Consider the following 21,801-nt stretch of genomic DNA (forward strand, 5'->3'; position numbering starts at 1 on the left):
ATAAGAAGTTTGGAGGGTCTAATGGAACTGTTGACAAACAAATAAACAAGCATGCTAGAACAAATGTACTAAATATTTCTGATGCAACATTATCTGACTCACAAACTGCTTTGTTAAATAAAGGTCTTTCATTTATACCCATTTTTTTTGTTCCTGAAGATACATTTGCACATGATGTAACAGCATTTTGTAGATTGCTAAATTTAAAATTGTATTTTCATGACACAAAACAGGACGATGATGATGTTGACAATTTCAAATACCACAAATCCACCTTTGCCCCACCCATGCATCCTTGTGTGAGTCTCTTCCAAAATAGTGTCCTCAAAGATCTACACTGTACGTCGGGTATGATTCACCCTAAATCCAATAATCTCTCAAAGACAGACATGTCAACTTTACAGGAACTTATCAATAATAAAAATCTGGTTATCATTTCTGCAGACAAAGGTGGTGCTGTGGTAGTTATGAATTGGACCCAATATGATGCTGAGGCGCACAGACAGTTGGAAGATGCCAGATATTATACTAAAATGCCTCTTGATCCAACACTTATGTTTAAACAACAAATAGATACATTTTTGGATTTGGCAGTTGAAAATGGCATCATTACACCAAATACAAAAAGTCATCTTACTATATCTGATCCCAATAGCCAATATATCTATTTTCTGCCCAAAATTCATAAAGATCTTTTGCATCCCCCAGGTAGGCCAATTGTGGCAGGCAATGGTTCTCTCAATGAACCACTTTCTGAGTTTCTAACCAAACACCTCAAACCATTATTGAGATGGGTAAGATCTAGAATTCAGGATACCACAGAATTTTTAGGTATTATAAATGAGATGCAAATTGAAGATGAATGGTTGTTATGCACCTTGGATGTTAGTGCATTATATACTAACATACCACATTAGGCAGGGCTTGATGCTATAGAATATTGTCTATATAAATCAGAACTATTCAAACCTGGTCTCAACACCTTTCTTATATGTTTAACTGAACATGTTCTCACCAAAAATGTGTTCTTCTATGGAAAACAATGTTATCTTCAAATACGGGGTACTGCAATGGGCGCATCATTTGCCCCCATATATGCAGATCTATATATGGCATACATAGAAGAACAAATCATCTATGATGTTACACACAACATATATCTAACGGAAATTGATATTTGGCGTAGATATCTGGATGATTGCTGGATGGTGTGGAGGTCTGATGCAGAATACTTGATGGAATTTGTTGAATATCTCAATGAGATCAAATGGGGTTTACATTTTACCATCAATTATGACCAACACAAGATCACATATTTGGATGTGCTGGTAACAAGGAATAAGGATAATACCCTTTGTACAGATGTATTCAGGAAATATCCAGAATATAACACCTTACTCCATGCATCCAGCTTTCAACCAGCACATATTACCAAAAACATCCCCAAGTCTCAATTCATTAGGATGAGAGGTATTTGTTCAGAAGAAAATAATTTCAAGGATTTCAGTAAGGATTTGTTGAACAGGTTTGAAGAAAGGGGCTATAGTATGGGGTATGTACATACAGCAAGCAATCATGCTGCAAATCTGGACAGAGAAGACCTTCTTTAGTATAAACACAAATCACATAATAAAAATAATAATTTACGATCCATTACTACATATGGCAGAAATACAAACAGAGTCACTGATGCCATCAGACGACATTGGAGCATTCTCCTGGTGGACAATGTTTTGTCACTGTATTTATCCGAAACTGGTATGTTTTCATTTAGAAGGGGGAAAAATCTTGGATCTCATTTCAATCATTACAAACATCACCATGATTCTAATAAACAGAATATGACTCAAACCCTTATTTCTGGAGACCAACTTGTGGGCTGCATGCCATGTGGTCACTGCAGCCATTGTAAAGATGTGCTTAAAACAAAACATTTCTCCAGTAGTAATTGCAGTATGATATATTACATCAGTTTTTTTGCAAATTGCAGCACAGATTGGATCATTTATATGGCCTCTTGCAGTTGTCATGCATTTTATATAGGACAAACATCTAGGCCTCTTAAGTTACGTATTTCAGAACATCTTAGTGATGTAAAATGTAAACGGATGAGCAATGCTTTGTATAAACACACTCTCAAACATACTACAGCCAGATTTCATTTTACCATCATAGATAAAATAATTGGAGACAGATCTAACAAATCTGGGTGGCACAGTAAACTAAATACAAAAGAAAAGAAATGGATTGTAAAATTAGGTGGACTTTTCCAGCCTGGCCTTAATGAATATTTATGATTTTGTATACTGATGAATATTCATAAGCTCACCAATGAAATTTTGTGACTAATTATGTCAATGTATAAAAAGAACCTCAAGATGTTATGAATATTTACACTGATGAAGTCTAGGTTAATACCATAGTCGAAACCGGTCTGTTATTTTTGTGTTTTTTTATTTTGTAACTAACTAAATTAGTTCATACAGCTCACAGTTGCTGGCTTCTGTTTTTTTTGTCTAAAAACAAAGTGCCCACAAACTACTACATAGGTGGTAGCTCCCTAAATATGGAAGACGTAATAAGGGTTCTGGGGACCCAAGTAGACAGTAATCTCACCTTTAATAATCACATTGCCAAAGTGGTTAGAAAATCCTTCTATGTGGCCCACCTAATCACAAAAGGGTTCGCATCCAGATCAAAAGAGGTCATTGTGCCCCTCTACTCATTACTCATCAGACCCATCATAGAGTACAACGCCCCATTTGGGACGTACCTTACAAGACACCTGCAACAGCTGGAAAGACCACAGAAGTACCTCACCAAGAGGATCACTGGCCACAAACAGATGCCCTATGCAGCTCGACTGAAGAAATTCCAGCTGTACTCGGTTGCATACCGCCTACTCAGTGGTGATCTCTGCCTGACATACAAGGCCATGTCCAACCCAGAATTGATGGACATGCTTCACCTAAAGAAAACCGTATCCCCTCGAGCCACACACTCTAGGGATCTAAACCTCACCACAACAATAAATCGGATGTGCTGGAGGGATAGATTCCTGTCCCAGAGAATTCCTATGCTTTGGAACAAGATTCCAATCTACATTAGGCAGAGCTCCTTGCTAACACTCTTCAAAAGAAAAATTGACGAGTGGATGGGAAACAGAAAGTTTACCCCGGGGATAACTGCAGTGGCTCTGCTGGACAGAGGCACAGGGAATGCATTTTGCAGTGGTTGCTGACCTGGCAAGGATAATGGAGAAACTCAGGCTGATCTCTGACTGGATATTATTTAAACATAGAAATGTTTACTGGTAAAAAGGTTTAGCAGACAAAATACTGTGGTACCCCAGTGACATTTAATGTAATTTACATCAGGTGCAGGGATAAAGTGTCACTGGAATCACTGTTTAACAGCAGCAGTACATTTACCATTTTGAAATTCACTGTTCTTTAGCCTGCATGTCAGGAGATAACCATATTTGATGACATGCAGTTAAACCATTTGGACTTGACCCCCCCCAACACCCCCCCCCCAGTCCTGTATATTTCTGCTACATCCTGCTTGTACAGCATGCTGTATATGCTGTTAAAGTTTAGAATGGGAGTGCTGTACTTGTGGGAAAGTTTGGAAAAACCTTGGACAAATTGTGTAGCATTCCCTTATATCATTTTAAAGAAATCAACACATTTTTAGAAAAAGACTCCCGAATTGGTTGCAGTATTCTAGATGTGATGCAGAATGACAACACTTTATTCTTTGAAAACATTGTAACTTGTTTGCAACTGTTAGCTATATTTATCACAACACTTGCACACATAGTTGGAATTACTGAGTTTTTGGTGAATCACTTTAGCATGCTTGCAAACAAACACACACACACACACACACACACACACACACACACACACACACACACACACATGATGCTATAGTGTCATGTTTGGAGCATAAATTAGAATAATATTAACTCTCTCCATGTAGTGTAATAAAGTATATTACAGATCAGTTTGGCTGTGTAAATAAATATTCAAAATTATGATCCCAAAGACATGCTGTAAATGGACGGGACAGTGTGAGTGCACATATGCGATATAGAAAAACAACCGAGGCAGAGCTAACGACCTGGCAGTGTGAACATTAGCTCTTGATGATTGTCACTGTTGAAGTGACCCTACAATGCCATGTATAAAAATGGGGAAAAGGGATTATGGATAGATGATAAAATGGATGTTGGCAATACTTTATTTTGTGTTTTGATACATGTTGTCTATTTTCGTATTAGATTATCCTCATGGAATACGACTCACTTCTGCAATTCCTGGAGCAGATATCAAAGTTCTTATCAATTTCAATGCACCCAATCCCCAAGACAGGAAGAAGTTCACAGATGATCTAAGAGAGTCCGTTGCAGAGGTTCAGGAAATGGAAAAGTACAGAATAGAGAGTAAGTACAAAGGTACATAAAAATCTGGCATTTGTATTTACTATTAGGTTGATTCAGTAAACATTAGTCAAAAACATTTCAGCGTGAAGGCTGGTTGATTCGTTACTGTGTTTCTGTGTGTGCTGACGGGAAGTTGGTTTCATTATTAAAGAAACACTCACTCGTATATGCTTGGATTTTAGTAGTTTGAGGAGGTCTACTAGAGCTCAGTGTCTGCTGAGCTACGTTCTTTGTGATGTGCCCTATAGTACCCTATACGTACCCTATAGTACAATTCGTAGTTGAGAACAATGGGTATGACGTTATCTGAATTTGGATAGCACTTTAATGGCATCATCACCAGTTTTCATCTTGTAATTTACTGGGTAGAGCATTGCACTGACATGTTATGGAAGTATTATTATTACTACTACTTGACTGTGTGTGTGTGTGTGTGTGTGTGTGTGTGTGTGTGTGTGTGTCTGTGTGTCTGTGTGTGTGTGTGTCTGTGTGTCTGTGTGTCTGTGTGTGTGTCCTCTATGGTACAAGACTGTTTTGCTTGGCTCTTCAGATATGTTATTAGCCCAGTATCAATAAGCATAGTACATGTAATGAATGTTTTTGTTTTAATGTTAGCATCTGGTTAACACACTAGATATGTTTTAAGAAAAATATTTAGTTGTTTTATAAATAAAGCCCAGACTACATCAGCATGTGTAGCACTACTGATTAGCATTATATTTATAAATGAAAAATACAGTATTCTTTCCACATACATTTAACAAAAATATTCAAAGTCCATATTGACTGCTTAAATACAAAGAGCTTCTACACACTGGTAAGAAACTTGAGCCATATATAAATAGAAAGTTTGAAAAATACTTCAAAATAATAACTAGTTACGTTGTAACTCCAGGCAAGAAGCAACTAGTCAACTGTTTCAAAATTGTGTTGGTCACCTCACTACAAATAGGTATTCACATATTTCAGCATGTTTGCTGATAGAAGCACTCTACAGCAAAGAAAATATGATAGACTACTGGCCTGTGTTTCTTAAAATTAGAATACCAGTACCACCATCTTCATATACAACAGTATTCAGACTCAATGTACTGCTTCAATATCCACGGCAAAATCCCTCATGCTGGGATCAAGTCATCTGACTGAATTAGTGAATGCTTTCAAAACTAGTCTTTACCTTTTAGCTAAGCCTGACATGAACCAGTGCCATGAAGTAGCCAATAATTCCTGAAAATGCTGCTTTCCACTGCAAATCACAGGGGTCCCTGTGCTTTTACCAAGTTGGGAAGCATATGCCTGGGAGCATTGCAGTCTTCGTAGTAACAAATGCCCTACTTTTGTACACGGCACTGCTAGACTTGGAATGTGCACACTAATGTAAAGCATTAATTACCAGGACTTTAACTTCCTTACTGACCATAACTGCAGTCTTAGCAGAATTTCTGAAGACTTCCAGTAGTAACTTAGATGAAGCTTCATTCTGTAGACCAATAAAGCAAGAATCTACCATAATAGAAGTATAACACATTTCTATTTTCTATTCTTCTTAAAAAGGACATCATTTACCTTGATAACAGTCTGTAGGAACACCATTCATTTTTTAAACAAGCATTGTGCTAAGTAGTAATACATATAATAACTGAAGTCATTTTTATTTTATTTTATCCTCGCTTATTTATTTATTAATTGGGTAAATCTTTGCAAGGACATGTTAGGAGCACTGCCGTGTTAAGTGACTTGCACAGAGTCTCACAACTGCTAATCTACCTCTTGAAATTTGGCATCATAACCTAAGCTATTGCACCTCTTGAAATGTGGCATCATAACCCTATGCTTTTGCCACACTAGACTGCATTGTTTCAGTTTTTCTGCCTTAGTAAACAAATCCTGAATTTGCGCAAACATTTTTCATTGGAATACCTGCCTGATATGAACAATTCCATTGAGCATGGAGAACTGTTGGCAGAAGAAATCATAAATTCATTTGTACATCACACTCGCACGGCAGTGTAGACCGTGGCTCTAGATGATTGTCACTGTTGAAGTGACACCCCGACCCCTTGTACAAAAATGGGAAAAGGGGTTGTGGATGGATGGATTAGATGGATGGATGGATGGATGGATGGATGGATGGATGGATGGATGGATGGATGGATTTGTATGTCACGCTTGGACATCTTCACAAATTCCAGCATTTCATTTATGACACTAGAAAAAAAAACATCTGCTTGTATTTTATGATGCAATTACATGCCAATGACATCCCTTATCTGGAGATTTGCAAAATATTGCTACCTTTGTGGAAACAAAGCTGCTATCCCATATGCTGTAGTTTATTTTTATATCACTGTCACTCTTGTTTGAAAACAGTATAATAATGACACTGAAACTGGCACATAATATCTCTAGCTTGGGCTCGGAGGTGCTTTGCCACACAATGTCTATGAGAAAGAGGTGAATGCTCACCATGATTAAACAATGCAGTTACAGCAGGCAAGAAAGAAAAAACAGAAAGATGGAGCAACACTTTTCAGTAGGTTTAGGCCACTTGGGTGGTCCCTCAAAATAGTATACATGTCGCAGACCAAGTAGACACAAATTTTATTTCATTTATTTAACTTTTGTTAAGCACTTTGCCAGTTCAATCCACATTGACTCTCTTTAGCCATAACCTGGGCTTTTTTGCATCATAATAGATCAACACAATAATGAAAGAAATGGGTATTAATTACAGTGATTCATAAAATGGATAGTTTATACCTCCGAAGCTGAAATATAAACAAACGCCAATCACAACCAAAATGTCACATAGCTCACAACACCAGTGTGCCACCCAACAACAGCCCCTAAGGCAAGACAACGTACCCAACACTTTAGTCATAGGTGACTCTATAGTCAGGCACACTGATGTCCCACCAGGCTGAACAAGGAGAAAATTACAGTCAGCTGCCTGTCGGGTGCCAGGATCCACCACATAATGCATGCACTCAAGTCACTCCACAACAAGTACAAATATGACTCTGTCATTGTCCATGTTGGAGTGAATGACTTGAGACGTACCTCCCTGGACTACATGAAAAGAGACATGGAAGAGCTCTCGGATCATGTGGCCCAGATAGGTATGACCCCAGCCCTGAGTAGCATCCTACCTTTGCCCAGAGTGACACCACAGTATAAGGACAAAATGATTGACTTCAACAGTTGGCTAAGCTTCTGGTGTCATTCAAAGGGGATCCAGTAACTGTCTGCCTGGGACGACATGATCGACAGACCATGATGCTTTGCCAGAGATGGTCTGCACCCGTCGTCCCTGGGATTCAGGTTACTGTCTAAGGCTCTTGCCACCCCTATAGTGCCTTTTTTAGACAAAGTTCAAAGGACAAAACCACCACCGTGACAGGTACAAGCATGCAAAATCTGAAGGTAATGCTGCTCAAAGCTAGAAGTCTAAACCTCAAAATGCACTCTTTCGAGGCACTCCTAAAAATGGAGAACATCAATATCTGTGCAGTAACTGAGACCTGGTTCAAGGCTCCAGAGAGCACCCCTGCAATACCAGGCTACAACTCTTACCACATTTTTCGGCCACCAAACCAGGACTGAAACATTAAAGGTGGAGGAGTGTCCATATTCACCAAGGCTATTCACACCACCAGGCTAGTTGCCCAATACAATGCATCTGAAATTCTCCAGCTGCAACTAACACTAGGTAAGACTGCAGTCTAAACTGTAGCTTGCTACAGATCCCCCACCATGCCCAAGATTCTCACTACACTTTTCTAAACATACTGGAAATATTAAGATCCAACCAAACAGCCTAATACTGGGTAATTTCAACTACCCTGCCATTAACTGGAAAAACTACTCATGTACCAACACGTTTGCCCAACGATTCTTGGAATTCAGAAATTCCAATGCCCTGGATCAACTAATCCTTAGTCCCACCAGAGGCTCCAGTATCCTAGACCTGGTCATTAACAACATGGGAAATCGATGCTCCACACCTATGGTCACCCCCTCGTTGGTCAGGTCTGACCATAAGCTAATCACCCTTGACATCCACATCCCTCCCCCACCCCCCAGTAAGGAAACCTCCATAAAAAACTTCTCCGAAGCGAACTTCATGGTACTCAAGTCAGAAGAGACAAACTTCATGACACCCATGCAGAGACAGGAACCGAAAGTTCGACTGCTGAATCCTACACTAAGGCACTGTGCAAGCACATCCACTTGTGCATGAATCATGCCACCCCAAAAAGAACCAAGACGTTCTCCTCCAAAAAAAGGAAGCCAATCTGGTGGTCCCCTGCCATAAACAAACTTTACAACGAAAGAAGAAACTGTTGCAGAAAAGAGGAAAATCCCAGGATGCAAAAAACTCCCTTACCAGCCTCAGTAAGAAGCTGAGATCCCTCATAAAATCCTCCAAAGCTAGTTATGAAAATAAAATTGCCAAAGATTCCAAAGACAAACACAAGGCATTCTATAACTATGTTAAGAATCTAAATGGCAATGCTCAGATCTTCTCTGAGCTACAACAGAATGGCATTAAACATACTGATCCCAAGGATATTGCCAAGATCCTGGAAGATCGATTCAGTGCCAACTTCACCCCCCCTCTCACCCCCTAAAGGGCCCATCTCAATACTGAAAGATTGCCAAATTCCGGTCATAACGACCACACAGGTAAAAACTGCACTCTCCTAAGCTAAGAATACAGCATCCATGGGACCAGATGACATCCCAGGCTGTGTACTACATGAACTACAAAATGAACTGTCATCTCACCTAAGTGTCATGTTTAATCATAGCCTCACCTCAGGCTTCATGCCCACTGAGTTTCACACAGCTACATTTATCCCACTCCCCATGGGGGGGAGCCACCTTGGATCCTGGGAACTTCTGCCCCATCAGTCTGACGAGCCTGATCTACAAGGCCATGGAATGTATTATCATGGAACTTATAAACAAAGACACTGGCAACCTTCAAACATTGGTCCCCACCCAGTTTTGGTTCGTAAAGGGCCGGTCTTGTCTCCTGAACCTGATTGACTTCTTTGAATCAGTCTCCAGAGCTGTGGACAAGGATAAGGCTGTCCACACAGCCTATCTGGACCTCACCAAGGCCTTCAACACCACCCCCCACTCTGGAATCATAGATAAACTTACTAAGCCTGGCATTAATCCCTATGTCACTCGATGGGTTGCCAACTGGCTTACTGACAGAACCCAGACTGTAAAAGTAGCCTCCAAATCCAGCTCCAGACAAGTGGAGTACCTCAGAGTTCAGTCCTGGGACCGCTGTTGTTTGGCATCTACTTCTCTGAAGTACAGGCCAACACTAAGGGACTCTGGCTAACAAAGTTTGCAGATGACTGCAAACTGGGAGCCATTATTGAATCCCCAAATGATGTGGATATTCTACAAAAGGGCCTTACAGAAACAGATTCTTGGTGCCAGTGCCATGGGCTTTAGCTCAATGCCAAGAAATGTATAGTTCTCCCCCTTGGTTAAAAACATGTACCCGTGAATTACCACATAGGTGGTAGTACACTAAACACTGAAAGTGTGATAAGAGACTTGGGGACACAGGTGGACAGTGGTCTCACCTTCGATAACCACATCACCACAACAGTCAGGAAATCCTTCTATGTGGCACACCTCATTACTAAAGGCTTTTCATCCAGAAAAAAGGAGGTCATTGTTCCACTGTACTCATCCCTCATTAGACCCATTATAGAATACAAGGTTTGGTATGTGCATCTCAAGACATCTGCAACAACTGGAAAGGCTGCAGAAAACCTTACTAAAAGTATCACAGGCCTAAAGCAGATTCCCTATGCTGACCGTCTAAAAAAAACTCCAGCTAAACTCTGTCGCATATCATCTACTCAGAGGCAATCTCTGCTTAACATACAAGGCCATGTCAAACCCAGAGCTGTTGGGCATGCTACACTTAAAGAAATCCCAATCCCTCAGAGCCACATGCTACAAGGATCTAAACCTTGTCATCACAATGAGCAAAACATGCTGGGTTCCTGACCCAGAAACTCACCAGACTCTGGAATAGACTTCCCATACATATCAAGCAGAGCACCTCTTTGGCCCTCTTCAAAAGGAACCTTGATGATTGGATGGGAGATAGGAAATTCACCCCAGGGGATTACGTCAGTCGCCCTGCTAGACAGGGGTCCAGGGAATTAAATATTGTGGGAAGAAATAGCCAGGGGATTGTTATGGCTAGGCTTGTAAAGGCCCTAGGGATGATAGCCTAGTACCAACCTATGAACCTATACAGTATACATTAGGGTGGAAGGATTAGCTCTGGTACATGACAACAGACTATTAAGAGGCAATTTTAATAGGTGTAACATACAGCATATACTATGATAGAAGGAAAAGAAATGGTACAGTCCACTGTGGTACAAGAAAAGAAATGGTACAGTCTACTGTGGTACAAGATAGCCAAGAGGGAAAGGAATGTCAAGGTCAACAGTTGCTACAAAGAAAATAACGGTGTCTGCTAAAGAAGCAAATATACTTAACTGCAGAAAAAAGTACCTCTAAATCTGATATTAGTGTATATCATAACACAGTATACAGATTTGGTATTAATTGGCAGTTTAAGAGTTAGCTTGACAGTGAAATTGAGCAGACTAATTAGTCCAGCTGCATTATCCTACTCTGTAAATTGACTTGCAGGACATTTAATGCTGAGAGGTCAAAATGAAACTATATTGCTCAAAGCCAGTCTCATAAATGATACAATGTGCAGCACCATACAGTACTTTGTGAGTGTGAGGGTAACATTTTTTTGAAAATTCGTGTATGTATGTATACATATATATATATATATATATATATATATATATATATATATATATATATAGTTGTACTTACTAACTTGAAATTTTCAATCTCCAATCAGTCCGTGAAATTCAGAATTGTACTATCAGTACTAAGAGACTGTTGTCCAAGGGTAAAAAGGAACAAATTCCTAATTGGAAAAATTCCCGCCTTAGCTTCAACAAGCAAATTAGATCACTAGTGGAAACCTCCAAGCCAATTATGAATAGAAACTAGCCTCCAAAACAAAGGCTATAAGCAAAGCCTTTTTCAGTTAGATCAGGCGCCTCCATGGCAAAGCCTTGGTTTGTTCCGAATTAGCTCATAATGGTATCACTTATACTGATTCTGTTGACTTAGCCAACCTGCTAGCAGATAGGTTCAGCACAAACTTCATCCCCCTGCCTCCTCAAAGGCCCATTCAACATCCCTGATGCTTGTCCCACACCTCACATCTCCATAGATTAAGTGTTAAAGGCTATATCCAAGACAAAGAACACAGCTTCCTTGAGACCTGATAGTACCCCAGGTTGTATTCTGCACCATCTCCAGCAAGAACTAGCCTTGCCATTGAACGCCCCATTCAACTATAGCATAACTATAGGCTTCATTCCAGCATCATGTCCTCCGCCCTAAAGCAAAAGTGTCCTCATTGCTGCGATACCAGCAAGGACACAGACAACCCTCTTGGTTGCCTGAATGGCAGACCCAAAACAGCTAGGAATACCGGCTTGAGTACAGTTGTGGAGCCTTTATGGCCAGTAGGTGAGGGGGCAGGAAAAAAAATACTAAAGATCTTCTGAAACAGGGAACAGTCTATAGTTCACTCATAATGCAGGAGGATCTCAGCCTGCTAGCAGTCTGCAGGATACCTTCAGCAAAGTATATTCACTTAATAAGTTCTTCATTATGACTGCCTTCAAAGGTTTATGGTTGTTTAAGAGTTATATTGCTCAAGAACTACTCACATCCACATGGATCTGTTGCAGTAAGTGGAGCTTTCTGAAATTGAAACTGTGAAGTCCGTGTTATACATTTGAGTAGACCATGCATTGCATGAATTGCAAACCAGATTGCAGAGCTGGGCTTAATTCCATTTTTCTGAATTCTTGCCATGTTACAAGTGTCTCCTTAGTATCTGTAATAGTAGATTGAAGGTTGTCATTTCTGCCCATGTGACATCTTTATATTATCACATTCCTTATTTTGTATATACTATTTAATATCACCCTGTGTTGAGTAATTTGCAGCAATTCTTAGCCTAATATGTTATCACAAGCAAAAATATATATTTGCACTGATTGAATCTTGCCAGCTAATTCTTGCTTAAAAAGCATCTTGTGAGCTGTTTACAGCAGTATTAAAATGGTGCTGCCATTCATTAGATGTCCCATGCTGCTCTAGCCAAATGAGTCATATCTGTGGCACAGCTGGTGTCACACATGTCTTTTGTGTAGAAGGTAGTTGGTTTTATTCCCACTCTAGATAGATCAATTGCTGACACTGCAGTGCAGCATAAGGGGCTTGCTGCACTTCTGGGTGTGCCGTCCCTTGAATGAGATGTTAAACTGAGACCCCATCTGCTTGAGCTGGTGGGTAACATACATGAATATAACAGATCCCATGGCAGCTGTCAAAAAGAGTAGCAGAAGTTCCCCAATGCCCTGGCCAAATTTCCCCTATTAGTATAAATACAACCTTGAGACTCCCCTGAAAAGAGGCTATTAGCTTAGCAGGACTAACCAGGTTAACAAAGAATAAATAAATAATTTATCTGTCCTTGCAAGTGCCAACACTTGCCATGTTTTAATACTCACCATCAGTTTCTGTTCCAGAAGGAACACACCAACTGACATCGGCCTATCCCACACCAAAAAGCAGTCAGCCGTACTTTGATAACTAATCTAATAATTTCCGGAGCACTAGCAAACTGACTACTCAGTAGTGTCTTTATCAAGCATCTTTAAACTAATCCTGTCCTCACAGGTATCTAGTGACATCCACTATCCACACATAAACCTCTCCTAAAATCAATATGCAAGTGTTACCTAGAGTATACGCCATCTCACTGCAGGCAAGGCTACCTTGCAACTCTTCATTATTCACTCTAAATGCTATATACTCAATTACTCACAAATCTTTTCAGCAGGTGCTGAGATTTATTGCATATTTATGATGAAAAGACCTTCATCACCTTTAACAGCAGTGACTGGGACATGACATAACAATTGGTGCAGTGGACAGTATGTAGAACCATCCAGTTATATGCAGCTAAAAGTGCCTGTTTATATGACAAAGCAACATTAGAAAATATTTTTATACCTTCATCCTAGAGCCAGTGCTAGATCAGTTGGTGATCTGGGCAGTCTCCAGACTGATGTCTCACTCATCTCAAAAAATAAAAATAAAAAAACTCAAAACTCCAAAGTTGATGATCTAAACAAAGGTCATATGTTGGACATGCACTCAAACGTAAAGTCATTTAAGCAGCCACAAGATTCCATCATAGCAGTTAGCAAGCCCACCATGTTAAAAAAGATGCATTTTGTTTGCTGCTCACACAGAAGTGAAGATTATCAGGATCACAGATTATTTGCTGCAAACATTACTCCTGTTACATAATCTCAATGCCACATTGTCATATTTATAGTGAACACTGTAAGATTTGTAATGTCTCCATCATGCTAAGTAATGACTCTGACATCTTGAATATGTGAGCAGCCTTCATGAGGTCTGTATGTTGTCTAGAATGAAAAATATAGCTTGACATACAAAGCAGACCCCAGTCTACAACATGTCTTGGAGGTCCCCAAGCCATAACCATACCTCTCAACTTCCTTGCACAGGAATTCTGGGCGAAACCAAAAATAATGGGGGATGGGGGGTGTCAGAAGCCCAAAATCAGGAACAATTTTATATATTACAAATTCGCATAAAAGATTAAAAGGACAACATCAGCATGCATTTTCAGAACAGTAAGAAATATGTAACTCTAAAGTGGCATTATTACACTGAGAAAAATTCTGAGATGGTCTCCAAAAATTCTGGTCCACAACCTTCCCATCATCTAGTCCACCCTCTCCATTCCCAGTGATTTGCCAGAGATTCACAAATTTTATGAGGAATAGACCAACAATATGAGACAAATATCTGGAAATTCTGTGAACTTCTGGACATTTTGAAAGGAATGGTACTGGGATACCTCTCATCTTCTTTATTAAAAATTTTAGACAAAGGCAGTAATAATTGGGGAAAGAAATGTCCAAAATCAGGGATTGTTTTAAATATTACTCTAGTTCACTTAAAATGTTAATAGAATTGCAGTGTTTTTCCTTGAACAATATGAAGTATGAAACTATAAAGTCTTTGTTCTTCAAGATGAAGATCTATGTTTTTCCCCCTTGCTCCTAAAGCTGCCCAGGTTGCAATCAGTGGCTGCTGACAGAGCTAGGTCATGGTCAGATGTGGTCATGGATATGCACCCCCCCCCCACCCACCAAGTCAATATCCCTTTACTTGGCCATCTCTTCCAAACTACCATAAAATGTACTGATTTATTCTGTGCATTTAAATGATAACAAAGGTTTAGAGTTACTTTAAATTGTTATTTCAAATTTGCATCAGGAACATAGATGACCATTTATTAGAGAAAATTAGGTAACTATTTGAAATTCTGGAGCTGCTAGAGTGAGTCCCAAAATAAGGAGACTGAATGGCTGAAAGATCGGACTTAAATATACTAAATCCAAGATGCCATTTCTCAGAATATTCTCTTTTCTCCAAGGTATGGCAATCTGAAGTTAGTATACATAAGTTTGGGGGGGGTGGCTTGCACCCCTACAAAAAGAAGTTTTAAGAAGAAAAATGATCTTCATAGTTTCATAGTATAGTACTAGGCTATCTGCCCTGGGGCATTTGTAAGCCTAGCCATAGTGATATGGCTTTTGCCACCCCATGAAATGGTACAAAAAATGTACAGAATACATTTAGAATACTGTGCCTCTGTCTAGTAGTGACACAATGAAGGTCCCCTTATATAATAGAATTAGTTTACTGTGCCCCTGTCTAGCAGTGACACAGATGTGACCCCTGGGGTAAACTTACGATCTCCCATCCACTCATCAAGATTTCTCTTGAAAAGAGTCAGTGAGGGGCTCTGCCTGATATGAACTGGGATCTTGTTCCAAAGCATGGGAAGCCTCTGGGTTATGAATCTATCCCTCCAGTATGTCCTATTCATACTTGTGCCGAGGTTTAAGTCTTTAGCTCTCGTGGTCCTGATGGATTTGGATTTTTTGAGGTGGAGCATGTCCATCAGATCCTGATTGGACATGGCCTTGTACGTCAGGCAGAGATCACCTCTGAGCAGGCGGTATGCTACTGAATAGAGCTGAAGTTTCTTTAGTCTGGCAGAATAAGACATATGTTGGAGACCCTTGATCCTCTTGGTGAGGTACTTTTGTGGTCTCTCCAGCTGTTGCATCACAAGATGCACTGTTCTCCTGTGTTTTCAGTCTTTTTATTTTGGCATGTTGGCACTTGCATTTTGAGTGCCAACATTTCAATAGGGAGACCAACAAATAAGTATTTAAACTGCAAATAGACCCAAAATGCACAACTGTAAACTGTTGTTCTCTTGAAATTCACATTTATTTAAAGCGCACCTGATAAATCATTCACTGAAATTGAAAGATACTAAATGTTTTTTCTCTAAAAATTACCTGCCTGGAACAAATATAACTATAAATGTAAACGCAGCTACCAGAAACATTATGCAATTACAAATTTTGAAAAAGCAAAAAATCCCAAAATCTGTATGGAAGGAAGAGGAGAATCTTCATTACAATAAAAATAAAAATACAAAAAATTGAGTAAAATGGTGTATTATAGTCATATGAAGCATACTAAACCTGTCTTTCTGAAAAAAGTAGATTTAGGTAATTTTCTTTTACTTTCTAATAACTAGAATATATTTGGTGTTTGATTCGTTTATCACATATACAGAAATATTTATTCTGAACATTTTTTGTTGTAGTACTGACATCTGAGTGTGAAAATACTCACTTGAGAATCTTTCATCTCTAACAAAAAAATAAATCCAGGTTGTCTCCCTCCCAGCTAATGTCTTGCAATGTACTGCTGGTGACCTACTTACTGAAATCAACCCACAAAGGAGGAACAGAAACTGAACATGCCCTCAGACTGGGATGGCCTGTGGTTTTCTGCAGGTGGCATTCACTAGAATTTCCCCACAAGGGGAATCAGATGATGAATCTTGCTTACAGAAAATACACCATCGTTTGACAAGACTTTAAATATCTGTAGGACTGAGAGGTGTAAGTATATCTGGAATATGGACGCTAAACTCTCAACATCAGCACAACCCTGAGAGCTTACAGACTCACCAACCACTACACATATAAAAGTTCTGAAGACTACACCAACAAAAGCCATAGCTGTATCTCAAGAAGCCGTAAACTCAGCAGATATAGAACTTCATATGATACGTGTAACATATTGCAAAGATCTCCCACTGACCCTACTACAGAAGGAGTACATGGTCGCCATACCATGGCAGCTGGGAAATTTTACAAGAAAATGTCTGGAGTTAGCACCGATACAAGCCAGACTCAGAATACCATAACTTAGATATGACCTGGCAACACTAAAACCATCTCAGAATTTTGTCAGCAAATGCAGGATTTATTTATTTTGAATTTGTGAGCTAAGTTAGAGCACTGATGCCATTGTACCTATTTCCATCTCAGCACAGGGATAAACATAAACAGACTACTCCAGCATAACTCATACTTGTCAGAATCTACCTCCAGACACATGCCCATGTATACATTAAAGGTGAAAAACAGTCTTGCTTCTTTCCAGTACTTTGAGAAATGCTATAATAAGCAGCTCAGACAAATTGTTCATTTAGTGTTAGTAACCTTCAGTCCCTTCGTTAGCAATTTCTCCATCAATGATTAAACTTGCCTAATGGGCTCCAACAAGAATTAGCAACACGACTGGGTACTCTTTTCAGAGACTAAGCACTGGCTTCGTCCATGCTGAATGGAAAATTGCCACTGTTATTCCCTTGCTTAAAGGTGGTGCTTCCACTGACCCCAGGAACTATAGACCTATTAGCCTGACTAACCTTATCTGCAAGGCCGTGAAGTGAATCATCATAGACCTTATCAGCAAAGACATAGGTAATCCCCAAACACTTGACCCTACTCAATTTGGATTTGTCAAACGGAGATCATGCCTGTTAACCCTGGTGTATTTCTTCGAGACAGTTATCAAGGCCCTGGACAAGGGGAAATCTGTGTGCACGGCCTACCTAGACTTAGCCAAGACATTTGACACTATCCCTCACTCAGGCATCATTGACAAACCCACCCAACTAGTTATCAACCCTTATATCATTAGATGGATCACTAAGTGGCTCACTGATAGAACCCTTATAAGCAAAATAGGTGAATCCACCTCCAACAGCAGACCTATAACCAGTAGTGTTCCACACGTATCAGTTCCTGGGACCTCTACTGCTTGGAATATATTTCTCTGAAGTACAAGCAAAACTTAAAGGTCTGTGGCTGACAAAGTTTGCTGATGACTGCATATTGGGAGCAGACATAGAGTCTCCAAATGATGTCAACATACTACAAGAGCATCTTACACAAACAAAAAATTGGTGCCAAAGTCATGGTCTTAAATTCAATGCAAAAAATGTATTATAATCCCTTTCGGTAAGGGTGATGTTCCTGCTAACTACCACATCAATAGCAATACCTTAAATATGCACTCAATGGTGAGAGACCTGGGCACACAAGTTGACCGCAACATTACCTTTGGCCGCTATGTCTCCACAGTTGTAAGAAGGGCATTCTATATTGCTCATTTCATAAGTAAGGGCATTGCCTCCAGAAAAAAAAAGTTATAACCTCCCTGTATTCTTCCCTCATCAGGCCAATATTTGAGTACAAAGCCCCTTTTGGTATGTACCTTTCCAAGCACCTGCAGCAACTGAGACCACAAAGGTTCCTCAAATGGAAAATTCTAAGTCTTTAACATCTGTCCTTTGTGGATCGTTTGAAATCACTGTCACTTTATTCTGTTTCATACAGACTACTCAGAGGTGATCTCTGCCTTGCATACAAGGCAAATGCTGACCCTGCTTTATTGGAAATGCTGCATCTCCGTAAGTCAAATGGTACACTAGTTACTCGCTTTAAGACCTTAACCTGGTATATGATATTAATAGAACCTGCTGGAGGGACGGATTTGTCTCCCAGAGGTTGCCACACCTTTGGAACAGATCCCCACTTCATGTTAAACAGAGCACCTCATTGGACCTCTTCAAACGCAATCTGGACAATTGGATGGGTAACCATAAGTTCACCCTGGGGGTTCAATGTGTCCCTCTTGGACAGGGACAATAGGTGCTGATTGTGGAAATAAGGGTAGAACTTGACTAGGCTTGTAAGAGCCATAAGGTCATTAACCTAGTAACTTCCTATGATTATATGAGCCTATGATCTCAAATTACACACCCTGTGCTGGCAATCAGCAAGGAAGGGATGCTTCATTTATTTAATTTCCCTGTGGATTTGAAATGGATGTTTCATATATCCATTCCTGCTTAATGTATAAAGTAAAATATGTTGTGTTGTTTGCCATTAAAATGGTTGATGATGGCATCCCTGTAAACTAGTTTTGGAATCTGACGTCACACATTCTTACTCCTTGTTGTAATGTGCTTTTGAATCTATGCTCCACTCCCATTCTGTGTTCCCCATTTTTAGAACCTCTTCCTATACTATATTTTGCTATTCTCTTCTCATTTTACATGTTTCATTTGAGTCGGCCTTTTAGTGGTTAGTGACAATGCCGAGGGTTCCCTTTTTGCTATAGTCTTCTATTACTATGTTAAACCTATGCAATATAATTTACTGATTTCTGTTTAACTTCAGTTTTCCTCTTTCAGTATTATGTAGCTAATGTTTCAGTGCCCCTCCTATGGTACAGGCTTCCCATCCATGTGAAGCAGAGTTCATCTATTACCCAGTTTAAGTACAACCTGACAACTAGATGGGGAATAGGAAATTTAAACTGGGTCTGGCACCCATGTTCCTTATGGACAGACATAGCTTATAAATGCCTGGCCATCAATGTCCTACTTGGATGCAGGACATCATTATTCTTTCACGTAAACTTGAGTAGGTTTAGAAAGCCCCCCCCCCCCCCCCGGGTCATTAGCCTAGTAACAGTCTATGAATCTGTGAATTTTCCAAGTGTCTTTCTCTCATGTTGAGCTTCTCAGAATTGTACCCAGTCTCACTGGGCTATTTCCTCCACTGTGGTGCAATCTCGAAGTTTGTATATTTAAGTGTGGGGGGGGCACAGCCCCCCACTTTAGTTTTAGTTTAAGGTTTATGTTTTTTTTTTTTTTTTGTTAGGGAACAGCAATTTTTGTTCCCTGGGGAAAAAGTTGTTGTTCTGTGTGTTCGTTATTGTACGGTTTTGGACTTTTGGGTTCGATATTACATTTTTTGAACTTATACAACTTTGATGATGTGATACAGACCCGTCCCTAGCTGACAATAGACAGAAAATGTTCCCCCTTCCTTTGGCCGCAGATATGCACTGACATACCTCCCTAAAACTTTAAGTAAAAAATGCTGCCAAGAAGTAATTCTGCTAAAAGAAACCTAGTTTATACATAATAAAATACCGCCGAGTATCAGCTGCAACCACTCTGGTTCCCTGCACTTCAAGGTTCCCTATATTTATTATCAACAATCAGCTCCATTTAAGTTAGCTCACTGAGGACACTACGAACTTCATATGGACTTAGGTGCCCACACCAGAGAAGAGGTGTGCTGTGACATCTTTAACAAGCTTCTTGATGTATTCTAGGCTTTGATATCCTTAGCCTTCTTTTACCTATAATATGACTCTGAACAGGTCACTTAATGTTCCTTGGCTTAGAAAAAAGACTGTGATTAGTACTCTGCCCTGATCAATAAATAAGCAATCCCACCCACAAGTAGAAGCATTTATACTGTCCTAAGTCATGTGGCTCCTTGGTTACATCTCTATTAACCCCCTTTAATGTAGCATCCCATCCCTTTATTAACTTTATTAGGCTGTTATGCCTTGTAATTTCTTATATTCTGTACTTCTTAGTCACTGCTGCCTGTCTCTACAATCCAGATGCAGCTTCTGATATTCTGTACTTATAAGTCACTGCTGCCTGTCTCTATGATCTAGATGTAGCTTCATATATTCTGTACTTATTAGTCACTGCTGCCTGTCTCTATGATCTAGATGTAGCTTCTGATATTCTGTAATTATTAGTCACTGCTGCCTGTCTCTACAATCCAGATTTAGCTTCTTATATTCTGCACTTATTAGTCACTGCTGCCTGTCTCTATGATCCAGATGTAGCTTCTGATATTCTGTACTTATTAGTCACTGCTGCCTGTCTCTACGATCCAGCTGTAATTTTCCCATCACCTACTCTTGAGCCTGTTGCTTTCAATACTTTTCCATCCCTTCTCATACCTCCTCCATACTGTTCTTGGCTTCTGTCTTACAAATTTTCAGTACTGTGCAATCGCTGATGCCATTTTCTACTTTCAATGCTTTTACCCAGCTAAGCTGGTATAAATTTCTCTCATACTCACACGTTTTTCATCCTCCTCCCTTCTTTTTCTGCCCATCTTCCAAAATGACCCTTGTGTTTTTTTTTTCTTTTAATCTTTCCACATCATGTGTTCCACCCCTGTCTCATGATTCTCTAGCTACCCTCTCTCATTTAATGTACAAGTGGCAATAGGTTGATTATGTTGTACTTCTTGCAGGTTTTGAGTGGTATTTAGTGAAAAATGATGCAATGGTAGGAGCAAAACCAAATAATATCACACTGGTGAAAACAAACTAAAACAATAAAATATCTGCCACCCACATTTCAATTGCAGTGAAGGATTATTATCTTAATTTATGTTTGCTACCTGCCTTACACTTTTTCTTTGTACTGACCACATTTAGAAGCACTACTGACTCTTCTCAGCTGCAGTGCTATCCATGCTTTGGCACTGGCAAGCAAATGTTAATGCATGATTGAATGGCAGGGGCATACTTTCACTGTCCTGATGCTTTGATTGATGGGTCTTTCATGACGTTGCACTCATGTTTAAATGCATGCGTTGTCCAAGACCACTTTAAGAAAGTTATTTCTAAATGTTTGGTACAATTACCTATTGCCATTAAGTGTGTCAGTATAATTCAATGGATTTGTCAATAGATCATGCCATGCCATTAGGAAGACCCAGTCTTTTCCAGGCTATGAGGATGGTGATGATAGTAATAATAATAATAATAATAATAATAATAATAACCAACAGTAGCTCAAATGAGAAGGAGAGGCCAAGGAGAGCATAAAAACGTTTAATAAAGCAGTCCAGTAAATAAAGCCACAAAAACGTCAATGTAAAATGCAAATACTA

At 39.6% G+C, this 21,801-nt stretch overlaps 1 protein-coding gene across 8 annotated transcripts in view; it reads left to right on the forward strand.

The window, feature by feature from the left end:
* The window catches only part of IQSEC1 (IQ motif and Sec7 domain ArfGEF 1), a 2,803,266-nt gene that overhangs the window by 2,755,630 nt on the left and 25,835 nt on the right, over window positions 1–21,801 (forward strand). For 6 of the 8 annotated variants that reach the window (XM_044078078.1, XM_044078079.1, XM_044078080.1 and 3 more), the window contains one exon: window positions 4,286–4,459. In XM_044078078.1, coding sequence (XP_043934013.1) covers window positions 4,286–4,459 — 174 coding nt within the window. The remainder of the gene's footprint in view (window positions 1–4,285; window positions 4,460–21,801) is intronic. The other 2 variants (XM_044078074.1, XM_044078077.1) reach the window with 1 other exon arrangement.

The sequence above is a fragment of the Protopterus annectens genome, chromosome 7.part0, assembly GCF_019279795.1.
Source record: "Protopterus annectens isolate FY-2018-M chromosome 7.part0, PAN1.0, whole genome shotgun sequence".
Classification (NCBI taxonomy): Eukaryota; Metazoa; Chordata; order Ceratodontiformes; family Protopteridae; genus Protopterus; species Protopterus annectens.